The sequence below is a fragment of the Saccostrea echinata genome, unplaced genomic scaffold (assembly GCF_033153115.1).
Source record: "Saccostrea echinata isolate AGI-Se365-2 ecotype Australia unplaced genomic scaffold, CSIRO_AGI_Sech_v1 ptg000009l, whole genome shotgun sequence".
Classification (NCBI taxonomy): domain Eukaryota; kingdom Metazoa; phylum Mollusca; class Bivalvia; order Ostreida; family Ostreidae; genus Saccostrea; species Saccostrea echinata.
Genome location: NW_026889758.1, coordinates 40,669,531 through 40,695,809, shown reverse-complemented (window position 1 = coordinate 40,695,809; position 26,279 = coordinate 40,669,531). Strand labels below are relative to the sequence as shown.

Sequence of the window (26,279 nt, the reverse complement as noted above, 5' to 3'; positions counted from 1 at the left end):
ACCCCCCCCCCCCAAAAGATTATGAGTGATGAAAAACTTCCCTAAAGTTCAAGGGTTTAGCATGTGAATGTTACATAAGATACATAAAGTATTTTATGCTATGAACTTAACCAAGCATATAATGACTTTTAACTTAGCATGAAATAATCCTAGTCTCACTACTGTTTATGTATAAGCAGTTTTTCTTCATACATTTTAAAATATCTAAAAAAAAAATTAAGATAAAATTTTGCTGTAGTGTAAAGTTACTCTCCCTGGCTTCTTGGAATAAATATTAATTTTAAAAGTTATAAATATCCTTTGAAATAACATTAGTATACATAAAAATTGAGTGGAATTGCTAGAAAACTATTAAAAGGAGAGGATACATATAAAATATGCTAAGAACAATAAAGCGTTAACTGGCTCAATTGGCTAAGTTTAGTCATTTATGTTGATAATAATAATAAAAAAAAACAAATTCTATTTACATCACACTTATAACATTAAATTCTCCATGCACTTATATGTATGCTGACAAGATGTGTATGAATGCACCAAACAGAAAGTCATTAATATGAAAATTACCTATTAGAATAAACTTATTCTTTATAATACAAATTTCAATTCAAATCAACAAACTTTTGCATCAAACTAGTTCATTTACAACCAGTCTGCACCAGTTTCATCTTGGACATTCATAAAGCACCTTCACATTCAACAGGGACATCTTTCACTACAATCTTTCATGTTCTGAACACTTGTATCAGTTTTTCAATCATACTTAACAATTACAGTAGACCATGTTTGGCACAATTTTTGAAAATGACCCTATAACAGTCAAGACAAAAAGCAGTTATGGTTATGAAAATTCTACATGACAAAGTTGCTTAATTGATACAGAGAACTGTTTTTTTGTTAAAGAACTATACATTTTAATACTTTTATGAAAAATTATTGGAAATTGTCCAAATTAACATCAATCTGCAAAATGCAGCTGATATATATTTTTATGCTTAGCTACTAACAAAATAATTAGCACAGTTTAGTTAATAACAAACAGGGAGCAAAAATTTCACCTTGGATTTCGCCATCATTCATATCAAACTGAAAGCTGCTATAATTGTAAATTAAACTGAGCTTTTTAGTAAGCATGCAGGATTTACATATACCATGAGAAAAATTAAGCACACACAACTTTCGTGTTTTGAAAAAAAAGTTTCTGATAACAATTTAAATGTATACTAGAACCCAAAAGATTATTGTGTGTAAGAAACCAGTTCACACATTAAATGAATGAATAAAAACACAAAATGAAATAAAATCAACAATAAAATGTTAGGTGAATTTTTCACTGTGCCTACTTCTTTCTCAAATCCACTTCTTAACATGTCCAACAGAGACAATACTGAAATATTTACGTACAAGAATAAAATACAATCAGTCTGATCAAAACAAATTTAGTGGCATTTCTTGGGAACAATCCACCACCCTGTGTGTGGAGAACGCTTACAGATATTGACATCATAAAAAAATAAACATTGGCACACATAAATATTTTCACAAGTTGCTTAAGCAAATTCATAAACAATAATGCAATGAAATTTTTTAGCCAAACAATTGTTCACATTTCACATTATTATTACTTTTCAAATGTAAATTGATATGAGTGGCAAATTTATATTTAAAAATTTAGAATCCATTACTTTAACAAGGATATGCACTCTGAATCTTCTGGCTTTCACAAATGTGATTACCCTAAACTCAAAATTGACACAAATATTGAAGTGATATAGACTGCTATTTTGAATATTTTTTGACAACATTCTCAAATTTCCTGTACAGCAACAACAAACGTAAGAAAAAAAAATGTAACCATAAAAATACTGAATTATGATTCCTTTAAAAGTTACAGATTAACATTATGTTTGCTTAAAACCATATTTACAAAATATTAAATGATATGCTGATTTTTTTCTCTAGGGAGAAAACTCCTTTTGGTAGTGTGCTAAATTGCACACACTACTTGTTTCATAACAATGTACATACACATACAGTATAAACACATCAAATATTAACAAGAACCTTGTCATAATAGATTTAATTGTATCATTTGCAATTTAAGAGTAGACAACTCTATGCTCCAAAAGAATTACTCCATACAGAGTCAGTTGCAACACAAAATCACATTGCACTATCTTCTCTCACCTCCATCCATTGATTTAAGACTAACAATACTAGGAAAATGCCGATTTCCTCCTCTTCATTTATCTGCTATTTAAGCCCTAAATGAAGGTTAAACTTACTGTGCACCATTGTCATATTGGTTTAGTAATTTATTCATTACTGCATCATCTATTCAGAAAGCTGCCATCCATTTCATTATATGTACAACGAAACATTGTCTTTTCCTGTTCGTGAAGTTTACCCTCAAGGAGTTAGGAGAGCTTTGCCAATTTGATGCTAATTCCATTTAGGAATCCATGATTTCATGGGAAAAATTACGTACATTACACTTGGAAATATATATATAACGTCACATTTCATGTTAATATATTTACACATGTGTACAAAAATTCCAATACTTATTGCACAAAAATAAAACATTGACATATATTTAGAGATCACTGAAAAGCATATCATATATATGAAAAAAAAACAAACAATAACTTGCCTGTAAAGCTTTGGAAAGATTCCATGTTGCTACATGGACAGGATCCTTACTCTATACTTTCTACATGTCACATGACAACCCATTTAGTATACCATAAAATAAAATTACCTTTATCATGCTCTCATTCTCTTAACACTGTAATTCTTGCTTAAGCATGTTAAGTACATTGTAAATCAATTTGAAACAAACCAAAATTATACATGTTGGTTCAATTTTTATGCTGTACATGGAATTCTAAAACACTGGCCACTATTATTTTTTTTAATTTTTCAAATATGGGAAAACCATAAATAGAATATCAGAGCATTAATTGCTCTGATAAAGCCTTAAAAAAATGTTTTTCTTGACACATACAAAAAAAAATTGAATACATTCAAGTTTTTGTCTTTGATGAATGAAAATTTAAAACATGATGACATATTGTAACTGTACAGATTTAAAATGAAATGTACTGCTTTATGAGTCGTTATATTGTATCTCAAAAAGCAAACAAAAAAGCTGCCCATCTCACTAAGAGACACACTGATATGAATCTTATGCTACAAGTGTGGTCCTCATTTTTTAGTCTATAAATCAGGACTTCGGTATTTACATTGCAAGAATATATCCAAGTTATATCTATGATAAACATACTTTTAAAATTTGAGCACAATTTTTACAGGGATATGAAATAATTCAGAGACAATATCATGTTTTTTTTGTTCACCAGCAAAACTTCACTGATGAAATGCGTGTAAATTTTTTTCTGCACTGGGTTTTGCTCTCTTTTCCACATTAAAATCTAAATTAAAAAATTATTTTCAAACATAAAACTTAAAAATTATGTTATAGGGAATAAAAATAATACAAAGAGACTTGAGCAAGTCTATGTGGGAACATTTCATATCATTACCATGTGAAAATTTCACATTACATGAACAATAACAACATTCAAATGCCCTCATATGACAACTCATCAATGCATTCATCAGTAAAATTTACAACAAAATGGAACCTTGTATTCAAAAACACACATATTAGTTCACACAAAGATATACATGTACTTTGAAATGCTTCTTAAAAATGATAAAACTTTTCATAATTCCCATCGAAAAAAATCTGGACATAACTATGGCTTTAAGAGCATATTTTTTACTTAAAAAGTAAAATTCTTTTCCACAATGTTGTAAAGAAATTATGATTTTGTGAAAAAAAGGGCAAAATAAACATACAGCAAACAACATACTTTTAACATCACAGATAACTAGCTATGAACACATAGAATCATTGTACATTTTGGCAGTCTTGGTTTCATAGTAGCACTTCCAAATGGAATATTTTCACACAAAAACATACAATGCGAATTAAAGTAAAAGTATCTGATTATGGAATGCATTTTCAAAACAATCTCGCAATACTGTTCAATGTCATGTAAACTTTTGCATCCAGAAAAATGAATACAACATTTGCCATAAAACACAGAAGGTAAAAACATTTAAATGACTAGGATTGGGAATGGAGAGGAATTATGAATTTGTGACTGAAAGGGGAAATATACTTAATGCCATGATCAGTGAACACCTTCTTAGGAAAGCCTAAGTCACATAAGTACACTTGAGATGAGTTGCCTTCTTTTCCGGTGAGTGGAAGGCAGATACAGATACTCCACTTGGACTGCACACTTGCACCATTGGCTGGTGGATCAATGGAGAGAACTGGTGCTCTGTTGTGATTGGCCCACTCTGTGGAGGCAATGAACCAGCCTTGCTGCTTGTATTGAGTATTTTCATGTGTGTCCATGGCATTGATAATGATATCCACAGCACTTGATGGTAAGTCTGTAAATAGCAACAAATAAATGATTATTAGCTCTACTGTAAATGTGGAAATGTTTACGTAGGGGAAATGTTTGTGTATTTTTCAATAAGTAAAGTTTTGCTTAATTTATCACCATGCAATTAGTTTCAATAAGAGGCACCATACTAAAAAACAAACCAACATATTTTGTAAATATTTTAAATTTTACAAAATTAACCCCCAAGCAAAGGCTTTATTGCAAAGAATTCACATAATTTAACCCCCTAAAAACATCCAAGTTTACAGTAACAAAAGCAAATTTTAAGCCTTCTTTTGTCTGGATCAACTTTAAACCCATGTAAAGAACACAAATCACCAAATTTTAAACATTGTTTTGTCACTTACTGCGAAGTATACAGAGAGAAGTGTCGGCATATTTAACAATGTTTAACAAAGCATATTATTTATAACACAGGGTTTTTGTTCTACCAATTGGGAATGGTGAAGATACCAATTCAGTGGAAAAATTAGCATCAAAATAGGAGAAATTGGGAATTTTCTATCAATCAACTAATCACCTTTATTCTAATCATCAGTTATTGATCCATATTTTAAAAGAATGAATAACAAGTAGTCATTGTTTTACACACATGTACTTATATCTCTTGTCACATTTTCAAGTCGACACTAGGCTGTCTACAACATACATCTCGTCACATTATGTCCACAATACTTTCAATTTAAGAGGATGTGAAAAATTTAGACAACTCATGCAATGTTTCATACCAAGAGAATTACAAGGTCATAGCGATCTGTTCCTCAGCAGTTGAATTGGGAGTTTTTGGTCTTTAATTTGGAAAAAATCAACATTTTTGGCATTGAGACTAGTACCATTTATCATTACAGTTATATATTATATGAAAACAAAATTTGCTGCAACATATTTCAGGAAAAGGACAACCAATACGCAGGTCTTAATCACTAAGAGGTTTATTAAGAGGAATAAATGAGGTGCAAAGAAATCCTTTTGAGGAGAGACTTGACAAAAAAATAACCTTTAAGACTAGCAGTCCTTTTTCCCTCAGAGGAGTCAAACAGAGTCAATTCATCCTCCATATAGGCAGGGACCTTCACATGACCTGGCATGAAAACTTGAACTTTGACATTGTGATTGGACAGCTGCCTGGCACAGTTGACCCCATATGCCCCCTGTAGGTGAGGGCCACAAAGAACCATCACTGTGGGCAACTGATGACCATTTTGTGGATTCAATCTAAAGATACCCAAAATAAATCATTTCCAAAATTTAAATAAAAAATCCTTTTTTCCTTTTTTTGGAAATAGATGATTTTAACATGTTTATTATATGTAGTTTACTGATAATATTCACAGATATGGCAAGTCAGTTGACAGAATGGAGTTTATACTTCTGTAATAAACATGTAATGTAAGACTTGTTGCCACTAAAGATTCTACAAATTTTCTTTGTAAGATTTCTAGTTTTTAAATTCTTACCTAGTGGAGCCTCCTAGAAGTTGTAGCACCATCTCACATGCCGATCGTCCAACCATTTCGATCTGCCGCTCTCTCTTAAATCCCAGTTTCTCTGCTGTCTCAAACAGTTTTTTCCTCCACTCATATGATATACTGGGAACTACTAAACCAGAATCTGCTCAAAAATAAAATCAAATACATGTAATCATGCTTCTTTTTTTAAATTCATGGTTTTTTAAGAAGAATGAAACTGTGGGAAAAAAATGTTGGGGAAATATGTCTCAACAATGAATGCACAACGCAGTGGTCAGGGTACTGTGAATTCACCTGCTTGACAACAGACTTACATTAAAAGACATGACAGTAACAATTGGTGAAATGAAAGCTGTATATGTACATTGTTCATATTTCCTCCTGATGAATTCTCTTACCAGTTACAAAAGAATTATTTGATGGAATAGCCTTTGGTACTTTAATTTGTTGATACACAACAGGTGCGGACTGAAGGACATTCTCGTCACACCTATACTTCTGTGGTTTCTTTGTCTCAACCACTTTGGTAAGTTCAGGATTGGCACTCTCGATCTCTTCAAATACAGCTTTTTTGTCAAACAAAGCAAGATTTTTCTCAAAGTCAAAGTCCTGTAAATAGGACTCAGAGGGGGCACTAAAGCAATCCTCCCTGCCCTGTGAGGGACCTCGGTGACGGAATTCTATTTTCTTAGCTGCTGATGAATTTCTGACCCTTGTTTCGGAAGCTGAAAATGCAAAATATTAGAAACTTCAGCACTGACCAATACACTTTTAACACACTTATTCTTAGCTTCATGTTCTTCATATAAAAGCACTACTTTTAGGTTGATTAAAATTTCAAAGCAATTGCATGTACTAGCATTTAATAAGTCCACTTCTATATACCGTATAAGCAGAATTTTTAGCGGGGATTTAATTTTGGCATTATTAGCGAGGGTTCTGAGATCGCTAAAATTGAATATCGCTAACATTCCCTATCCATTGTTATTGCTATCTCTCTTCCCATTATGAAATCGCTAAAATTACTTCTCGCTTAAAATATATAACAATTTTGGGGGATAAATCGCCAAATTTGCGTCTCGATAAAATTTCCACTTATACGGTATGTGGCATACTTCTACCATATGAGTTATGTTTGTCACTCATGAAAGTTTCAGAGTGTGTCATTCATCCACCATACTGAGATACAACACAATGACAATCAACACTTACAGAAATACTATACAGTAAGATCAACCATGACTAGGAACTTACTGGAGTTTCTCCTTGTTCTTTGTTCCTCCTTGGTGGGTGTGTACTTTATATATCTGCTGCCATTTTCACATGGAGGTGTGTACCTATTGCAACCATTCCCATTGGTTGGTGTGTATCGATTGATCCCATTGATAGGGGAGTTATTCCCATTTCTATTGGTCATTCTGGGAGCACTGCCACTTCTTCTCATGTTACCGTTTCCATTGCTCTCCTGGCTCCCTCTATTGTTGCCATTCCGTACACTGCACGATTCACTAAACTGTCTCTCAGACAGAACAACACTTACAGGCTTGTCAATAATTTTAACTGGAGAAGGAGCAATCACATCATTGTTATTTTCTGGAGAAAGTTTGGATGGTGTAGCCTGCTTATTGGTGATTGAGATGGCTTCAGTAGGATTCTTCATAATCTTTAGTTCTTTGATATCTGAGGCACTGAGAGTAAATGATATTTATGCAACTTGACATGAATTTAAATAGTCTAAATACATATCTTATCCCAACATTACAAGGTCCTAAGTACAAATATTTTGCAAAAAACTTCACAAGTTATTTTAAATATGCTCTTTACATTACTCAGTAAATATTTTTGAAGTTAAGTTTGTGCATAAACAAATACAGTATAAGCAAATTTTTAGGATTCAATTTTGGCATTATAAGTGAGGGCTTTAAGATCACTAAAAATGAATATCGCTAACAATTTATTCTGTATGAGTTCTAGATATCTTGCTTGACATTATGAAATCGCTAAAATTAATAATTAACAATTTTTGGGGATAAATCACCAAATTTGTGTCTTAATTGCTAAAAATTCACTTATTTGGTAATAATTGGCAAACAGACTTACTTAAGAGTTATTTCCGAAACTGGGCATTTGAGGCCATTCCTGAAAGCCTCAATGAGAGTGAGTTCCTGGGAACTGTTGTTGATACAAGTTACCTGCCCTTGATATGTCCCAAGAACCTCTCCACAATCAAGGGAGACAATACAGCCAACAAAAGCTGACGTCATTTTTTACGTATCTGTAAATTATAAACCATACAATTTATATTGTGACTATAAATTCTTAAATCATTGATACACAGTATGGGTAACACAAACGTGTTTATGTGCACATTCAAAATGATGAGAACTCTGGTTCTCCCATTATCAACTGTATTTCATCATTCCCATGCAGTTGGTTTTTTTTTCCATGTTCATAACGTTATGAAACACCTACAATGATTCTGATTGGCTGCTTACACCTAGGATGATTCCGATTGGCTGCTTACACCTAGGATGATTCAGATTCTCTGCTTTACTCGGAATGTTTCAATGTGAATCTATATTTTAAACCTTAAGTATAAAGCAGAAATATAAATTTTACTTTATTTTCTTAACTGAAAAAGCTGCAACACAAAACTAAGTTCACCTACTATTTACAAGTGGTGATTGATCTTTAAAATGCTAAAGGATACTTGGGGAAAACACCAATCAACCAAGAAAAAAAAACTATTAGTGATCAATAAATAATTTCAAAATGGAAAAAACATACTGTTACACTATATATCAAATCGAAGATTACTTTTACAATCAATGTATAAATTCCTGGGATATTGCAAAGAATAGTGAAACATTGATTTATTGCATAAAGAGAGGATGTTTTGATGATATTACAATGTAACAGTGAAGTTGGCAACATGCCCATTACTGCAACGTTAATCCCTTTGTACGATGAAAATTGAGATAAATAATTGTATACACCTTCCAGAATAAATAAAGATTAAATAATAATATAATACCTTGTCTAAAAAATTCTGTGAAGGTTAACTTGATTACTTATCTACGTTTACATTCTACTAAGCTACTAAGGGTAGCATATTATGAACAAGGGGATCTCTTTGGGATCTCTTTCTCCTCTTCCACTCAGGCACACACTCTCTACCTTTACTGAAGGGGTAATTCCTTAGCAAAATTAACATGACAAACTTTTGACCATATATGACAATACAACTGAAGTCCTATAAAACCCTACCTTTCAATACTTAAAGATTGACTTTGTAGTTTGTACTAATAACACCAGTTACTCAGTTAGTTATATTTTGGCTTATATTATTCCATACACTTTCATGCACTATATATATATTACTCTGCGCCTATTTCACAACACTAACATAATACAACTTTAATTCTGTTCTGTTCTAAATATAAATATCAACCATGACCTTTAAATTTCAATTCTGATATATATACATGTATATCATCTTCCCTTTTGAATATATCTAAAAGTTTTAACAGCAGAGTTTTGTAAACATATTAATATTTAATTGTATTTGGTAATATATATATTTTTTGGAGGGAGGCTTTATTGTATAAATTTCATTCTGAGAACAGCCATATAAAATTTATTTTTCAATGCCCATGTTCAAATAGTCTTACCCAAAATAAAAGTCTCCATGAGCATACAGTATGGGCATATGATGGCATGTTAAATGACAAATTCTTCTTCACTGAATGAATGAATAATTAAGGCAAAATGAAAGAACAAGACTCATGTTGTGAGTGTTTTTTTTTGGGGGGGGGGGTCATTTTTATCCCCAGGGAATGGGGTCCTCTGAGCCCTAACTTTTCTGTTATAAAATAAAATGATTTCTTTTAAAATCTTTCTACAAGTAAATTATTTTCTTACAGTACGATTGCCATAGAAGACATCTTGACCAACATATCTCTTAAAAATGAAGTCCTAATTTAACAATATTTTGTCCATTCTGTGTCAAATTTCAAAGGAAAGAAGAACTGTAAACACTTACTCCCAATTTTTCATGAATGCAAAATAGACTTCATTAGTAATTGATGCAGCTAAGAACAGAGAAGAACGGAAATCCCTAGTCCTTGCCCTATGTGCCTCCGGGTGCAACAAGGAATAGGTAGGTAGGTACACGTAGGTAGTAATTGATTAATAACTCTAATATCAGTGTTAATAAATTGCTAAATACAGCTTTTTCTGATAAGGGGGTGTAACATTTTTTTCTGGCACTGAAAAGAGACTTTAAAACAGAACTGAATATTGAAATACTCATGGATGTGGACAAACAACCTTTTAATCTTTCAATTTGATAAACATGTTAAATTAATTATAATATACATGTGGTTAATATCATATCTGATGATTCACTTTGTAAATGTTAATAGTTGTAGATCAATTAAAATTGGTAACAAAATAACAATTTTGGAGTATTTTGGTGAGGTCTGTAAACATATCCCCCCTTTCCCAGGTGAAACAACAGAAGCTTTGGTATGAATTTACTTAACACCAATTTAAAATACCTGTAAGAGGGATTTTGTTTTTTGGTTTCATGGGGATGTTGTGAGGGTTGGGGAATGGGAGAGATGGATTAATAATATTTTCTATTGATTTCTACGGTGAAATTCTAGATTTTTACTAAAAATATATAGTTTTTTCTTTCGACAAATACTTCAAATTTTATGAAAAATGATAAAAATATCTATATAAATTCAAAAAATAACTGGAAAATGATAACTTGAAAATTGACCTGGAGTGGGAACATATATACAAATGAGATAGGCAACTCTCATGATATCTCATAAGCTGCGGGACTTCATTTCAATTTAAAACATATTTTTAATGCTATCATTGATGTCAGATGTCTGACGTAAGATCTCAGAACAAAACCTTTATTTATCATGTTCATCGATCAAAAAATTATTCTCCATTTGTTTTTAGCAATCTTTATATTCCTCCCAGTATAATTACGTTAAATATTCAAAACCAACACATCCCCGGATTGGCTGTATTTCTGAAAATACATGTACTATAAATTTGGTGGTTTTTTGCATCATATTTAAATTATTTTGCAATGTATGCTTTAAAATTTATCATAAATCCTGAAGGAGTTGCCTATCCCATTAGTATGGTCGAAGGTCCTAAAATCGACAGGGTTCGAATTTTGTTTATATCTACTTCGATCTCGCAAGAATAAACTCATCTTTGTAAATAAAATTACTACGGTAGACTTGCAATCACATCACCCACATGCAATCAAAATTTCCTTTATACTGGCAAGTGACTTACTTATTCATAAAGTTTTCAGACAAAAAATGTTTGATTTACGTTAACTAACTTTTTAAAACATCTTTGGAATCATATTACCATCAACAGCTTGCAACATATAATTTGACAACGTCGTCGGCATAGACTGAAGATTCATTGATGAAACTTACACTGTGACAATCATGTTTTGGAGAAAGAGACCAAGACAATTTTATTTTGAGTTTAATGCAATCGATTTTTTAATTAAACCAAGAATTTGTCAAAATCTGAAAGAGAAAATAATGACATAATTTGAAGGCTTTTGTTTTCTTAATATAAAGAAGTTATCCAAATACAGGCCATATTCACCAACTGCCCTCCCTATGCATACTTCTTAATGCAAAATGACAAATAGGCCTATTCAGTTTTGGGAGCAGCGAGGCAGTACTATGTCCCACCATTGTATTGAAGAATGACATTTAGCCAATCAAATGCTAACTCCCTAAAATTACAACTCGCGAATAATTGCGAGTACCAAGAAAGTGAACTCGCAATTTATAAGACTACTTGCAATTTTCATATAAAGTTAAATTTATATAAATTAAATACATGTAACTTAAGGAAAAAGTAACTACTGTACAATACACAAAATACAGCTACAGGGTGACTTTTATTTAAATTACTGATTTAAATCAAAAGCATTGTGTTCTGTCATATTATATAATTTTGCTACAGTTTCAATGCAAAAAAATCAACTCGCAAGTTTTTGCGAGTTACCTAATTTTTAACTCGCAATTTTGAAATTCTAACTCGCATTTTGCGAGTTGTATATAGTGAATTTCGAACCCTGGTATAATCAATTTTAGATTGAATTACAATAAATTTAACAATTTTTTTTACATCTATATACTAAAAATTTGTTTTGTTTGGCCTGGCATATCGAACGATTACAGTTGACAACAGTTGAAATTAGGACTCGGTGGTGGCACTCATTGTTTATATGTCACTTTTTTTAAATGCATCGCATTTGGTAACAGATAAAAATTATAAGTTAAATCGCCATATAGAAAATATTACCCTTTGAATGAAGTATTTTAGGCACAATTTATTTTAATTTGTGGATATTAAATTGGTATTACAAAATTTACACATCTTGAAAGACTGTCAAAATATGGGCACACAAGAATATATACGTCCCTGCCTGGACATAGGTGGCAAAACAATAGGCCTACTATCATTCGCAGTCATCCAATATTATGTCAATAATTTGTAACATTCACCTACAATATTGTTCATCATGTTCGAATAGTGCAAATGTTGCTATCACTTAGTCACTTACCAAATTTAACTGACCTGGATCCCACTTTAAAAGTTATGGTATGAGAGGCTGTCGAAGGAATTTTTACTTCAACAGAACACCCCGCAAGGTACCCCAACCTGTACGTAATATTTCAGCAATATAGGCCTAATGAGGAATTTTAAGAGTCGCCATGAAAAAAAATGTATTAAGAACATTTAGACTTGATACATGTCGTTTTGTTCTGATGAACTCTAAATCCCTGACAATAGTTAGGCCTGTTGGATGGTCTACTTCAAAACAAAAAAAAAAATATCGTCAAATGTAGGTCACCTTATTGTCAATAAGAATCGTAAATAGTTATAAAATCTCAATCACTTACATACATGTAGATACTTACAGTAAGCTTCAATTTTATGCCCAGAAATAAAGACTTCTTTTTTAAAATCGTGAATAATCTTTTTAGGTCAATCTTTCTCCAAAACCTGGTTTACAAAAACATGGCTTCAAAACAAACACAGGGTCGCTTATGTTTCTAAGAATGACCTTCGAAATAAAAATAACATTTAAAAAAAATCATAGAAAAAGAAAAGTAGTAAAAATAGTTCATTTGATATATTTATGACTTTAAGTAAAAAACAACAGACTTTTTTCATCATTAAAGAAAGAAATTTGAAAAGGGAAAATTATTTATCATAATATGTCAATGCTCTAAGCGATACAAAATCCACATGGAGATCCATCATGTGTCAGAGTCTCTGGTAGAAGAAGCTAAATTGTTATAAGTGTGTTGGCTACGATTTCAATTTTTTATTATTTTGTTTACTTATTAGGGTTATAAAGTACGGGAAAAAAAAGAAATGATCGAAGTTTGAAGACTTTAAAGTGAAGGTAAATGTCACTCCTACAAAGACAATGAGACATGCAATCTAAATACAGCTGTATAAATATAAATAATTGGAGCAATCTGTCATGCAAATACATGAAAGTCTGGCAACTTTGATGCAGTTGACACTATGTACCCTTTAAGTTTTGTTTTTTAAGTTAATTCAGTCAAAGACATTATTTATGTTTTCTGAGTCTGATTCAACAGGTTGGGACCAATATAGCCAGCTGTTACATAGATGGCCCATTTATTTTCAAAATGGTCCATTACAAATTTTGACAGTTGTTCATAGCCCATTGACCTTCACAGCCTTCCCAATCACTGGTTGTACAAAAGAACTTGCAGCTAAGTTTAAAAATCTTAAATATAGTTCTAAAATCTAACTAACTAAACAAGTTTGTGAGGTTATATTTGTATATGTTGACATAACTGAATTCTTCTTATTCAAATTTAACTCGGAATTTAATCAATGTAAAGAATTAATAAATTGCAAAAGTAGATTTTGATGTTAATCTTTAGTTTGATTGTAAAATGCATCCCTGATGTATAAAAACTGTATCAGGCAAATTCATAATTGGTAAAAGTTGAACTCTGAAAATTCATGTTACCATGGTAACTAAATATTTTGTTTTGATATGTTTGAGTTTTCTTGGAGAATCCCTAGCTATATATCAACAACATATTGATCAAGTGCAAGATCTCCAAGACTTGTAATCTATGCATGGTATTCTTCAAGTAATTACAGGTTCTTCAAGAGAACTTATAACCAAAAACCAGTGCATATTTTGGGTTTTAAAGAGTGTTAGAAGGTGGTTAAAAATAGCAAAAGAGGTTCGATGTGTTCAGGATTGTCTTTCACACCTCTGAATTATATTTTATCGATTGTAATTACACTGCTTAAAAATTCCAGCACTCATATATATGTACTGTTTGTATTCATATATTATGGAATAAGATTGTGCAAGAAAGCAAATGAATAGCAAGCATTTCAAATTTTAATGTCTGACCTACAAGAAAAAAAGTGCTCATGTTCAAAATTATTAGTTTGTTCTTTACACTACCCAATTACCCCCCCCCCCCCCCCCCCTTAATTTATAGCTCAAAAACATTAACATATGTTAATTTGAATTTTTTATCACACAGACTGTAGAATAAGGGAACTTAGGGAAGGGGTATTGTTAATATATGTAGGAAACCTGCTGTTGTTACACTATTATCCTTTGCATATATTTGTTCTAAATAGATTTAAATATGAGGGTTGTTCAGAAAGTTAGTTGACTTCTGTCATATCTTTTTTATTTAATGTCATATTATATCCAAATTTGCTAGAAATATTTAAACAATAAATTCAAATGATTTGTATTAAAAATCTTTAAAATATCTTGATTTAATTCAAACTTATTAGGAGTTAAAAACTTTGAAAAATTGGTTCGCGAAGCAAATCAAAATTTAGTAATTTACAAACAATACACTAATTAATGCCTGTAGTCATTGCCTGTGTAAAATGGCTCAAAACCAAAAAAGATCTGGACGATCAAATTAGGAATTGTTACATCGTTTCATATTCCAAATTATGAATTAATAGTTTGCTTCATGGAAAAGAAATCAATTTCTGAAGAAAGGTAGTCTTCAATGAAAAAGGCAAAATAGGTGAAGTCATAGAACGTCACAGAGCAACAGTTTACGATACAATTTTCTGTTGTACTCTGGAAAACGTCGGAATAAAATCTAAAAATGTTGTAGGAAGCATGAAATATCTCAAAAGCGAGTCATGCATGTGTGTGTGTGTGTGCAAATGGCCCAGGCAGTATTTGAATGATATGGACTTTGTATCAGATGAGGACGATCTGTGAGGAAATGGATTATCTGTAAAAATCCAACCAAAAAATGTTCGTTAGTAAGGACTTGGAAAGAGAAAGGCACTTCACAGTTGCTGATCTTGTGAAAGCATAATAAAGTGGTAAAAAAAGAAAACATTCACAGACAAAATTATGCTTACCCTACCTGAACAATTGTTAACAAAACTAGTAGACTAATTGTTCACGGAACAATTAGAGGTCTTTCCACCTTTTTTTAATTTTTATTTGTTTTTATATTTACCCCTTTATATTTAAATTTCGAATAAAAAGAACCAAGAAATGGCTTGAAATATTGGAAAAATGACAATTTTCGAAAAATTTCATTGACCTTGATCTTTGACCTTGAACAAATAATCAAGGTAAAAGGTCAAGGGTCACATTGCACTTGACCCCATGCTTCTATGACTTTCAGTTTTAAAGTCATCAGCTTTAATAGTTATCGCAAAGACGTTAAAGGGTGATAACTCATATAAGGGGTCATCAGATCCTTTCGCACTGAATAGATTGAAGTTGTGTCTAAAGACCCTTAAGACATTAGTGAAGGTTTGGTTTCTCTGCGGCTTACGGTTTTGTAGGAGTAGCGATAACAAGGTTTTTAGTGAAAGGGGCAATAACTTTTAATGGGGTCAATCTTAGGGAACAAGTATAAAATCTTTGAAATAGTTTTAAGAGGACATATTAAAGATGCAAAGATATATAGTATAGGTTGAAAGACAAAAGAGATATAAGAATAGCTTAATTTCTCACATTTTGAATGACCTTGACCTTTGACCTTGAAAAAAATTTCAAGGTCTGAGGTCAAAGAATCTGATGCAGTTGGTTCCATGTTTCTACGACTTATCGTTTTGAAATTTTTTCATTATACATAAACTTCATAAACTTTCAGGGGTAATAACTCATTGAAGGGGTCAATGAATACTTTCGCAATGAATAGATTGAAGAGTCTTCTAAATTAGTCGAAGAGATTGGTGAAGGTTTCGTATCTCTACGGTTAACGGTTTCAAAGGAGTAGCGATAACAAGCTTTTATTACGAAAGGGGTAATAACTCTTTGAGGGGTCAAAGTTCATTTATGCAGGGTCAAATGCAAAAATCTTTTACGGAGTACATTCTCATGGACAATAAATCTTTTCGAAAGATCATGAAACAAAAAAGCGTCCGGCGGAAAAATAATAAAAACTAGTAGACTAATTGTTCTCGAACAATTAGAGGTCTTTCCACCTTCTTTAAATTTCATATATTCTTCATATTTAACTCTCTACTGTTTATTTTTATACAAGAGAAACCAGAAATAGCTTGAAAAATGGAAAAAATGAAAATTTTAAAAATTTTGAAATGACCTTGACCTTTGACCTTAAACAAATATTGAAGGTCAAAGGTCAGGGGTCACATTGCACTTGACCTCATGATTCTACGACTCTTAGTTTTAAAGATAGAAGATTTAATAGTAAGCCCAAAGACATGAAAGGGCAATAACTCATATAAGGGGTCATCGGATCCTTTCGCACTGAATAGATTGAAGTTGTGTCTAAAGACCCTGAAGACATTAGCGAAGGTTTGATGTCTTTACAGTCTACGGTTTCGGAGGAGTAGCGATAACAAGGTTTTCAGTGAAAGGGGCAATAACTTTTGAAAGGGTAAATCTTAGGGGACAAGTATGAAATCTTTGAAATGATTTTAAGGGGACATATTAAAGATGCAAAGAGATTTAGTATATAATGAAAGACAAAAGAGATATAAAAAGAGCTTAATTTCTCAAATTTTGAATGACCTTGACCTTTGACCTTTACAAAAATTTCAAGGTCTGAGGTCAAAGAATCTAATGCAGTTGGTTCCATGTCTCTACGACTTATCGTTTTGAAAATTTTTCATTATTTGTAAACTTCAAAAACTTTCAGGGGCAATAACTCATTGAAGGGGTCGATAAATCATTTCGCAATGAATAGATTGAAAAGTCCTCTCAAGTAGTCAAAGACATTGGTGAAGGTTCTGTATCTCTACGATTTACGGTTTCGAAGGAGTAGCGATAACAAGCTATTCTTGTGAAAGGGGCAATAACTTCGTAAGAGGTCATAGGTCAAACACGTTGGGTCGTTTTTCGGAATAACTTTTAATATCCAATATCATGAACTATAAAGTTTTTTGATAAGTCTTGCGGTTTCAAAAGTCCGGGAAGAAAAAGAATAATAATAATAACTAGTAGACTAATTGTTCTCGAACAATTAGAGGTCTTTCCACCTTAAATTTCATATATTTTTCATATTTCACTTTCTAAACTTAATTTTTATACAAAAAGAATCCATAAATGGCTTGAAAGATAGAAAAATGAAAATTTGAAAAAATTGAAATGACCTTGACTTTTGACCTTGAATAAATATTCAAGGTCAAAGGTCAAGGGTCACATTGCACTTGACCCCATGCTTCTACGACTTTTAGTTTTAAAGTTATAAGGTTTAATAGTAAGCGCAAAGACGTTAAAGGGCTATAACTCATACAAGGGGTCATCGGATACTTTCGCACTGAATAGATTGAAGTTGTGTCTAAAGACCCTGAAGACATTATTGAAGGTTTGATGTCTCTACGGTCTACGGTTTCAGAGGAGTAGCGATAACAAGGTTTTTTGCACAAGGGGCAATAACTTTCAAAAGGGTTAAACTTAGGGGACAAGAATGAAATATTGTAAATAGCTTAAAGAGTACATATTAATTATGTAACAATAGATAATAAATCTTTAAGAACAAAAGAGCTATAGAAGGAAATATATTTTTCATATATGGAATGACCTTGACCTTTGACCTTCATATAAATTTCAAGGTCAAAGGTCAAAGAATCTAATGCAGTTGGTTCCATGTCTCTACGACTTATTGTTTTGAAATTTTTTGATTATTTGTAAACTTCAAAAACTTTCAGGGGCAATAACTCATTGAAGGGTTCAACGAATAGTTTCGCAATGAAAAGATTGAAGAGTCCCCTCAATTAGTCGAATACATTGGTGAAGGTTCCGTACTTCTACGGTTTAAGGTTTCAAAGGAGTAGCGATAACAAGCTTTACGGTGAAAGGGGCAATAACTGCATAAGAGGTCAAAGTTCAAACATGGGGGGTCGTTTTTCGGAATAACTTTTTATATCCAGTATCATGAACTATAAATTCTTTTGATAAGTTTTGCGGTTTCAAAAGTCCTGGTGAGAAATAAAATAATAATAAACATAAGCATTTCAAGAGGTCTTTCCACAGAAAGGTGGAAAGACCTAATAATAATAATAACTAGTAGACTAATTGTTCTCGAACAATTAGAGGTCTTTCCACCTTCTTTGAATTTCATATATTTTTCATATTTTACTCTCTAAAGTTAATTTTTATACAAAAAGAATCCACAAATGGTTCCAAAGATAGAAAAAATGAAAATTTTAAAAATTTTGAAATGACCTTGACCTTTGACCTTGGAGAATATTCAAGGTCAAAGGTCAGGGGTCACATTGCACTTAACCCCATGCTTCTACGACTTTTGGTTTTAAAGTTATAAGGTTTAATAGTAAGCACAAAGACATTAAAGGGCGATAACTCATATAAGGGGTCATCGGATACTTTCGCACTGAATAGATTGAAGTTATGTCTAAAGACCCTGAAGCCATTAGTGAAGGTTTTGTGTCTCTACGGTTTACGGTTTGGGAGGAGTAGCGATAACAAGGTTTTCAGTAAAAGGGGCAATAACTTTTAAAGGGGTCAAGCTTAGGGGATAAGTATTAATTCTTTGAAATAGTTTTAAGAGGACATATCAATGATGCAAAGATATTTAGGATATGTTGAAAGACAAAAGAGATATAAAAAGAGCTTAATTTCTCATATTTTTAATGACCTTGACCTTTGACCTTTGCATATATTTTAAGGTCAAAGGTCAATGAATCTTATGCAGTTGGTCCCATGTTTCTACGACTTATCGTTTTGAAAATTTTTAATTATTCCTAAGTTTCATAAACTTTCAGGGGCAATAACTCATAAAAGGGGTTGACGAATACTTTCGCAATGAAAGATTGAAGAGTCCCCTCAATTAGTCGAAGACATTGGTGAAGGTTCTGTACCTCTACGGTTTACAGTTTCAAAGGAGTAGCGATAACAAGCTATTCTTGTGAAAGGGGCAATAACTTCGTAAGAGGTCATAGGTCAAACACGGGGGGTCGTTTTTCGGAATAACTTTTGATATCCAGTATCATGAACTATAAAATTTTTCGATAAGTCTTGCGGTTTCAAAAGTCCGGGAAGAAAAAAAATAATAACTAGTAAACTAATTGTTCTCGAACAATTAGAGGTCTTTCCACCTTCTTTAAATTTCATATATTTTTCACATTTTACTCTATAAAGTTAATTTTTATACCAAAAGAATCCATAAATGGCTTGAAAGATAGAAAAAATGAAAAATTTAACAAATTTGAAATGACCTTGACCTTTGACCTTGAACAAATTTTCAAGGTCAAAGGTCAAGGGTCACATTGCACTTGACCCCATGCTTCTATGCCTTTTAGTTTTGAAGTTATAAGGTTTAATAGTAAGCGCAAATACATTAAAAGGCAATAACTCATATAAGGGGTCAATGGATACTTTCGCACTGAATAGATTGAAGTTGTGTCTAAAGACCCTGAAGACATTAGTGAAGGTTTTGTGTCTCTACGGTTTACGGTTTCGGAGGAGTAGCGATAACAAGGTTTTCAGTAAAAGGGGCAATAACTTTTAAAGGGGTAAATCTTAGGGGACAAGTATGAAATCTTTGAAATAGTTTTAAGGGGACATATTAAAGATGCAAAGAGATTTAGTATATAATGAAAGACAAAAGAGATATAAAAAGAGCTTAATTTCTCAAATTTTGAATGACCTTGACCTTTGACCTTGAAAAAAATTTCAAGATCTGAGGTCAAAGAATCTAATGCAGTTGGTTCCATGTCTGTACAACTTATTGTTTTGAAAATTTTTCATTATTTGTAAACTTCATAAACTTTCAGGGGCAATAACTCATTGAAGGGGTCGACAAATCATTTCGCAATGAATAGATTGAAAAGTCCTCTCAATTAGTCAAAGACATTGGTGAAGGTTCTGTATCTCTACGATTTACGGTTTCGAAGGAGTAGCGATAACAAGCTATTCTTGTGAAAGGGGCAATAACTTTGTAAGAGGTCATAGGTCAAACACGTTGGGTCGTTTTTCGGAATAACTTTTAATATCCAGTATCATGAACTATAAAGTTTTTTGATAAGTCTTGCGGTTTCAAAAGTCCGGGAAGAAAAAGAATAATAACTAGGAGACTAATTGTTCTCGAACAATTAGAGGTCTTTCCACCTTCTTTAAATTTCTTTAATTTTTATATTTTACTCTCTAAAGTAAATTTTTATACAAAAAGAATCCATAAATGGCTTGAAAGATAGAAAAAATGAAAAAATTTAAAAATTTGAAATGACCTTGACCTTTGACCTTAAAAATATTCAAGGTCAAAGGTCAAGGGTCACATTGCACTTGACCCCATACTTCTACGACTTTTAGTTTCAAAGTTATAAGATTTAATAGTAAGTGCAAAGACGTTAAAGGGCAATAACTCATATAAGGGGTCATCGGATACTTTCGCACTAAATAGATTGAAGTTGTGTCTAAAGACCCTGAAGACATTAGTGAAGGTTTTGTGTCTCTACAGTTTACGGTTTCGGAGGAGTAGCGATAACAAGTTTTTCAGTAAAAGGGGCAATAACTTTTAAAGGGGTAAATTTCCGGGGACTAGTATGAAATCTTTGAAATAGTTTTAAGAGGACATATTAATGATGCAAAGATATTTAATATATATTGAAAGACAAAAGAGATATAAAAAGAGCCTAATTTCTTATATTTTCAATGACCTTGACCTTTGACCTTTGCATATATTTTAAGGTCAAAGGTCAATGAATCTTATGCAGTTGGTCCCATGTCTCTACAACTTATCGTTTTGAAAATTTTTAATTATTCGTAAACATCAAAAACTTTCAGGGGCAATAACTCATAAAAGGGGTGGACGAATACTTTCGCAATGAAAGGATTGAAGAGTCCCCTCAATAAGTTGAAGACATTGATGAAGGTTTCGTACCTCTACGGTTTACGGTTTCGAAGGAGTAGCGATAACAAGGTTTTTCGTACAAGGGGCAAGAACTCTGAAAGGGGTCATAGGTCATACTCGTTGGGTAGTTTTTCGAAATAACTTTTGATGTCGAGTATCATGAACTATAAAACTTTTTGATAAGTCTTTCGGTTCAAAAGGCGGTAGCGGAAAAATAATAATAATAATAATAACTAGGAGACTAATTGTTCAGAGAACAATTAGAGGCCTTTCCACCTTTTTAAGTGTTTCCGTGTCATTTGGGTTGAGAAAAAGTAGAAAAATGCAAAAAATGGGGAAAAAAAAAAAAAAAAAATTGCTCCTCCAGCAGGGATCGAACCCAAAACCCTTGGATTGAAAGGCAGGTGCGCTAACCATTCGGCCACGCATTCTGATATCATTCGTAAGTTAATTGTTTAAGACTATAGAAGAAATGCAAGCATATTTTTAGAATCGGTAGGGGAAGAAAGAAGTTCCGTAAAAGGAAATAGTTCCTGAATTTGCAAGCAGTATATAAAATAATAAGGGACGGGCTGCGTGAGAAAACGTTAATACTGTTCCCTAAGGAAAATGTATTAATGGACTGTAGCCCGAGTCATCGATATTGTGCGCATGTTGAATTTTTTGTTAATAGCTTCGTTGTAAGCTTAAAAGATCGGGTTCGGATTTTAACATTTCTGTCTGAATATCCTGAAATAAATATGAAACATTTAAATAAGCATTTCTTTGGGTTAAATTAAATATGTGTAGCACAAATTAAACTCCCAACATGCATTTTTAGAAGGGAAAGACGACATTGAAAGCGAGAATTGTTTTTTTATATACCGAAAATCACTATTTCTGGAAAATGATTAATTCTAAATAAAAATCAAATAAATTCCAAATGTAAAAGAAAGAGAGAATGCTTGGAATTAAAATGTCGTATCATATCAGGAGAATTGAATGCTACTAAAGACATCTGAAGAAATAGCCGATAAAAGGTTTAAATCATTTCTTCGTTCACCTGCACTTAAATTTCAAACACAACAGAACTTGTAGTTTTTGCCGTGAAACTTCAAGACTTTTATAAAATTATAGGACTCACCGTAAAACTCTCCAGAAAGTTTCTCTGAGGTCTATACTACATTTGTACCAAATCTGGTGTCGATCCGAGGTCTGGTTTGAATATTAGAGTAACATTCTACATTGTTGTTGATGTGATTTTTTTTTTTTTTTAAGAAGGTGGGGGATGAATTATTTATTTTATGCCTCTTTTAAACTAAGAATTGTAACTACTTCCACATCCTTTAGCCTGATTGTGACCTTTGGGTCAAGGGTCAAAGGTCACGGTCATTACCAAAAAAAAAAAAAAAAAACAAGAAATCTTTACTTTCTATGTTTTTCCTGATACTGGAGCTGGATGCATGTCCTTACTTTTCCATTTGACCCAAGGTCAAGGTCAAAGGTCAAGGTCAAAGTTCAAGGTCATTTGGTGAATTGCTATATTGTACACATATATAAGGAATTTCTTATGTTTTAAATGACCTTGACCTTGACCTATATTTCAAGGTCAAAGGTCAAATATGCCGATGTAGTTGGTCCCATGTCTCTAGGATACACCGTTTTAAAAAAAAGTTCATTAAATGTAAGCAGCAAAAACTTTCAGGGACAGTAACTCATAGAAGGGGCCGAAGAACCCTTTTGCATTGTATAGATTGAAGAACGTACTAAATGAGTCGAAGACACTGATGAAGGTTTGGAATGTCTATGGTTTACGGTTTCGGAGGAGTAGCGATAACAAGGTTTTATTGCGAAAGGGATGAAAACTTTTGAATGGGTCAAGCTTGGGGGACAAGAATGAAATTTTTATAATACTTTTAGAAGGACATATTAAAGTTGCAAAGATATGTAGTATATGTTGAAAGACAAAAGAGCTATAAAAAGAGCTAATTTTCTTATATTTTTAATGACTTTGACCTTTGACCTTGACCTTAAGTTCAAGGTCTAAGGTCAAAGAATCTTATGCAGTTGGTCCCATGTCTTTACGACTTGTCGTTTAGAAAAGTTTTTCATTATTTGTAAACATGAGAAACGTCCAGGGGCAATAACTCATAAAAGGGGTCGACGAATTCTTTCGCAGTGAAACCTTGAAGCGAGTACTCAGTTAGTCGAAGACATTGGTTAAGGTTTCGTACCTCTGCGGTTTATGATTTCGAAGGAGTAGCGATAACAAGGTTTTTTGTTTAAAGGGCAAGAACTCCGAAAGAGGTCATAGGTCATACTCGTTGGGTAGTTTTTCGAAATAACTTTTGATGTCGAGTATCATGAACTATAAAGTTCTTCGAAAAGTCTTTCGGTTCAAAAGGCGGTAACGGAAAAATAATAATAATAATAATAAACATAAGCATTTCAATAGGTCTTTCCACAGAAAGGTGGAAAGACCTAATAATAATAATAATAATAAACATAAGCATTTCAAGAGGTCTTTCCACAGAAAGGTGGAAAGACCTAATAATAAACATAAGCATTTCAAGAGGTCTTTCCACAGAAAGGTGGAAAGACCTAATAAACATAAGCATTTCAAGAGGTCTTTCCACAGAAAGGTGGAAAGACCTAATAATAATAAACAGAACAATTTCAATAGGTCTTTCCACAGAAAGGTGGAAAGACCTAATTAATTTCAATTGATAGAGACTCGTTTTTAATGAGCAGATATTGGACCAGACTGTATGAAATGTATAGGAAGAATATTTTGAGAATCTCATGACGCTATATTTTTGATGTTATAATGAATTGTGAATTAATTGTTAATAATTGTTAAGTGTGCTCTGGGGTTATCAAACATGTTGATTTTAAAATGAAGTAAATTGATTTCTATAAAATTGAATGGAATGAAACTTCACACATCAACAAAATAAATAATTTTACATATAATAATATGCTTATTTTAAATTTCTTGAAAGTAGTATAATGAAGATTTACATTGTCCGCAAACTTAGGAAATTCATGGTCCCAGGGTCAGGGGTTCTTCTGGTGTTAGGATGGGGCTTTATAGATCATATAGTGAAATTGTATAAATTCTTATACATTTATAAGAATTATATATTCTCCCCCTGTATATTTAAAGACAAACTAAGTGCATAGATATGAAGAGAAAAGGTGCCTCATCCAAAACTTGGAAAAAAAGGGTTCTGGTGTTATTGTGGGCTCTATTGGTCATATAGTGAAAAAATGCATTAATTCTTTGAAAATCTTGATTGTTCTTCTGTGCCCCTTAGTATTTAATTTTTGCAGACAAACTAAGTGCGTGATTATGCATGCTTCTTCCAAAATTGAAATTCATGGCTCCTAGATCAGGGGTTCTTGAGTCAGGGCGGGGTACCTTCGATCATGTAGTGAAAATGCATGAAATTCTTTGAAAATCTTCTCTGCTCTTCAATATTTATCAGAGAAACTAGGTGCATGGTTATGATGCAAAATTGTTACCTTATCTCCTTTTTTTGAGTTTTAGTTTATTTTGTGTTATTATATGATTATATTTACCATTCTGTGGATCCTTTACAGGGTTTTATTATACTCAGGTGACCATTAAGGCCCTTAGGCCTTTTGTTAAACAAAAGTAACAGTTTATTGTTTTGCAGAGTTTTGGACAAGGAAAAAAGTTTAAGTTTTATTCAATATTGCAGATTATGGAAAGTGAAATGTCAGATTGTTTGCATGAAGAATTATTAAAGAGACTAGATGCCTATGGAGAGAGTTTGATGGACAATGAAGATTATGAAAACAGAGTCAAGCATGCAAAGAAGATCAAAAAAAGAAAGAAAATTTTAGCTGAGGAGGATGATATCAGCGAGAAAATTTACTCAAAGAAGAGGAAAAAGCGAAAGAAAAATAAGGCAGGTAATGGAAGCTCACCCGTTGAAACAATTGTAGAAGAGGAGCAAACTAAAATGAGTGGAAAAGAAAAAAAGAAACAGCAGATGAAAGATGAGCTTGGACTGAATGATATGGATAAAAGTGTGATGACATTGGATATGAGTGTTATGAATTCAGACATGAGTGAGGACACCAAAAAGCCAACCAATACAAAGGTTGTAGTGTATGAAAGACCAAAATCAAAAAGGAAAGAAGACGAAACAAAGAATTTCATTGAAAAATCCCAAGAGGTATCAACTCATGTTATTGATTTAAAGTCAGCAAGATTGGATGTGCAGAAATTTGGAATCAAAGGATTCAGCGAGGAGAAAAAAGAAGCAGCCATGGAGTCCTTGCTTGTTAAACTCGGAGCAAAACCCAAGAAAAACAAGGCTCATAACTACAAGGAATATCAGGAAATGGTGAAAAAGCAAAAAGTGGAGGAGAGAGAAAAAAGGGAACTAGATAGGAAGCTGGGTTACAAGGTCCAAAAAAAGGTTGTCGCCAGGAAGAAAGATCGGAATGATGTTGGACGTGTGGACGGACAGGTTGGGAAGTATAAACATGGTGTTCAGTTTGTGACTAAACAGGACTTACAGCCAGGAGGAAGATCAGTGAAAAAGAAAAGAAAGAAAAAGTTTTAGGATATTTGGAAATTGCAAATGATTTATAGGAAATTAATTGAAATTATTGTCTTATTTGTATATGGTATATAGTTGTAAATAAAATGACCTGAAAACTAGTCTTCAAATCTTTTCTGCTTTTTACAAAGTCAGTGGAATCTGGTTGAACAGGAATGGAAAAATTTATTTTTCGCTATATTATTGAAATTTAAGAGTTAAAAAGTTCCAAGAAACATATTGAACTGTGGTATAGTACAGGTATTGTATTGTGTATGTACTTTTAGCTATTTGAAATTAATTGCATCAGTAGGTCAGAGACTACATGTAGTGCAAACCTTGGTGAGCACTATTGGTTATTGCATTTGTCATATT

At 32.4% G+C, this 26,279-nt stretch overlaps 2 protein-coding genes across 2 annotated transcripts; one reads left to right on the top strand and one right to left on the bottom strand.

The window, feature by feature from the left end:
* Positions 1-3,733: 3,733 nt before the first annotated feature.
* LOC133182382 (enhancer of mRNA-decapping protein 3-like) lies at positions 3,734-12,955 on the bottom strand. The gene is made up of 7 exons (XM_061317216.1): positions 12,937-12,955; positions 8,057-8,231; positions 7,211-7,644; positions 6,355-6,681; positions 5,945-6,098; positions 5,485-5,702; positions 3,734-4,470 (listed from the first exon to the last, which is right to left on the bottom strand). Exons 2-7 carry the CDS (start codon positions 8,218-8,220, stop codon positions 4,136-4,138), a joined length of 1,632 nt encoding a protein of 543 aa, XP_061173200.1. The 5' UTR covers positions 8,221-8,231; positions 12,937-12,955; the 3' UTR covers positions 3,734-4,135.
* A 378-nt stretch (positions 12,956-13,333) lies between these two features.
* LOC133183723 (uncharacterized protein C1orf131 homolog) lies at positions 13,334-25,959 on the top strand. Its single transcript, XM_061318644.1, has 2 exons — positions 13,334-13,427; positions 25,056-25,959. Exon 2 carries the CDS (start codon positions 25,059-25,061, stop codon positions 25,926-25,928), a length of 870 nt encoding a protein of 289 aa, XP_061174628.1. The 5' UTR covers positions 13,334-13,427; positions 25,056-25,058; the 3' UTR covers positions 25,929-25,959.
* Positions 25,960-26,279: the final 320 nt, after the last annotated feature.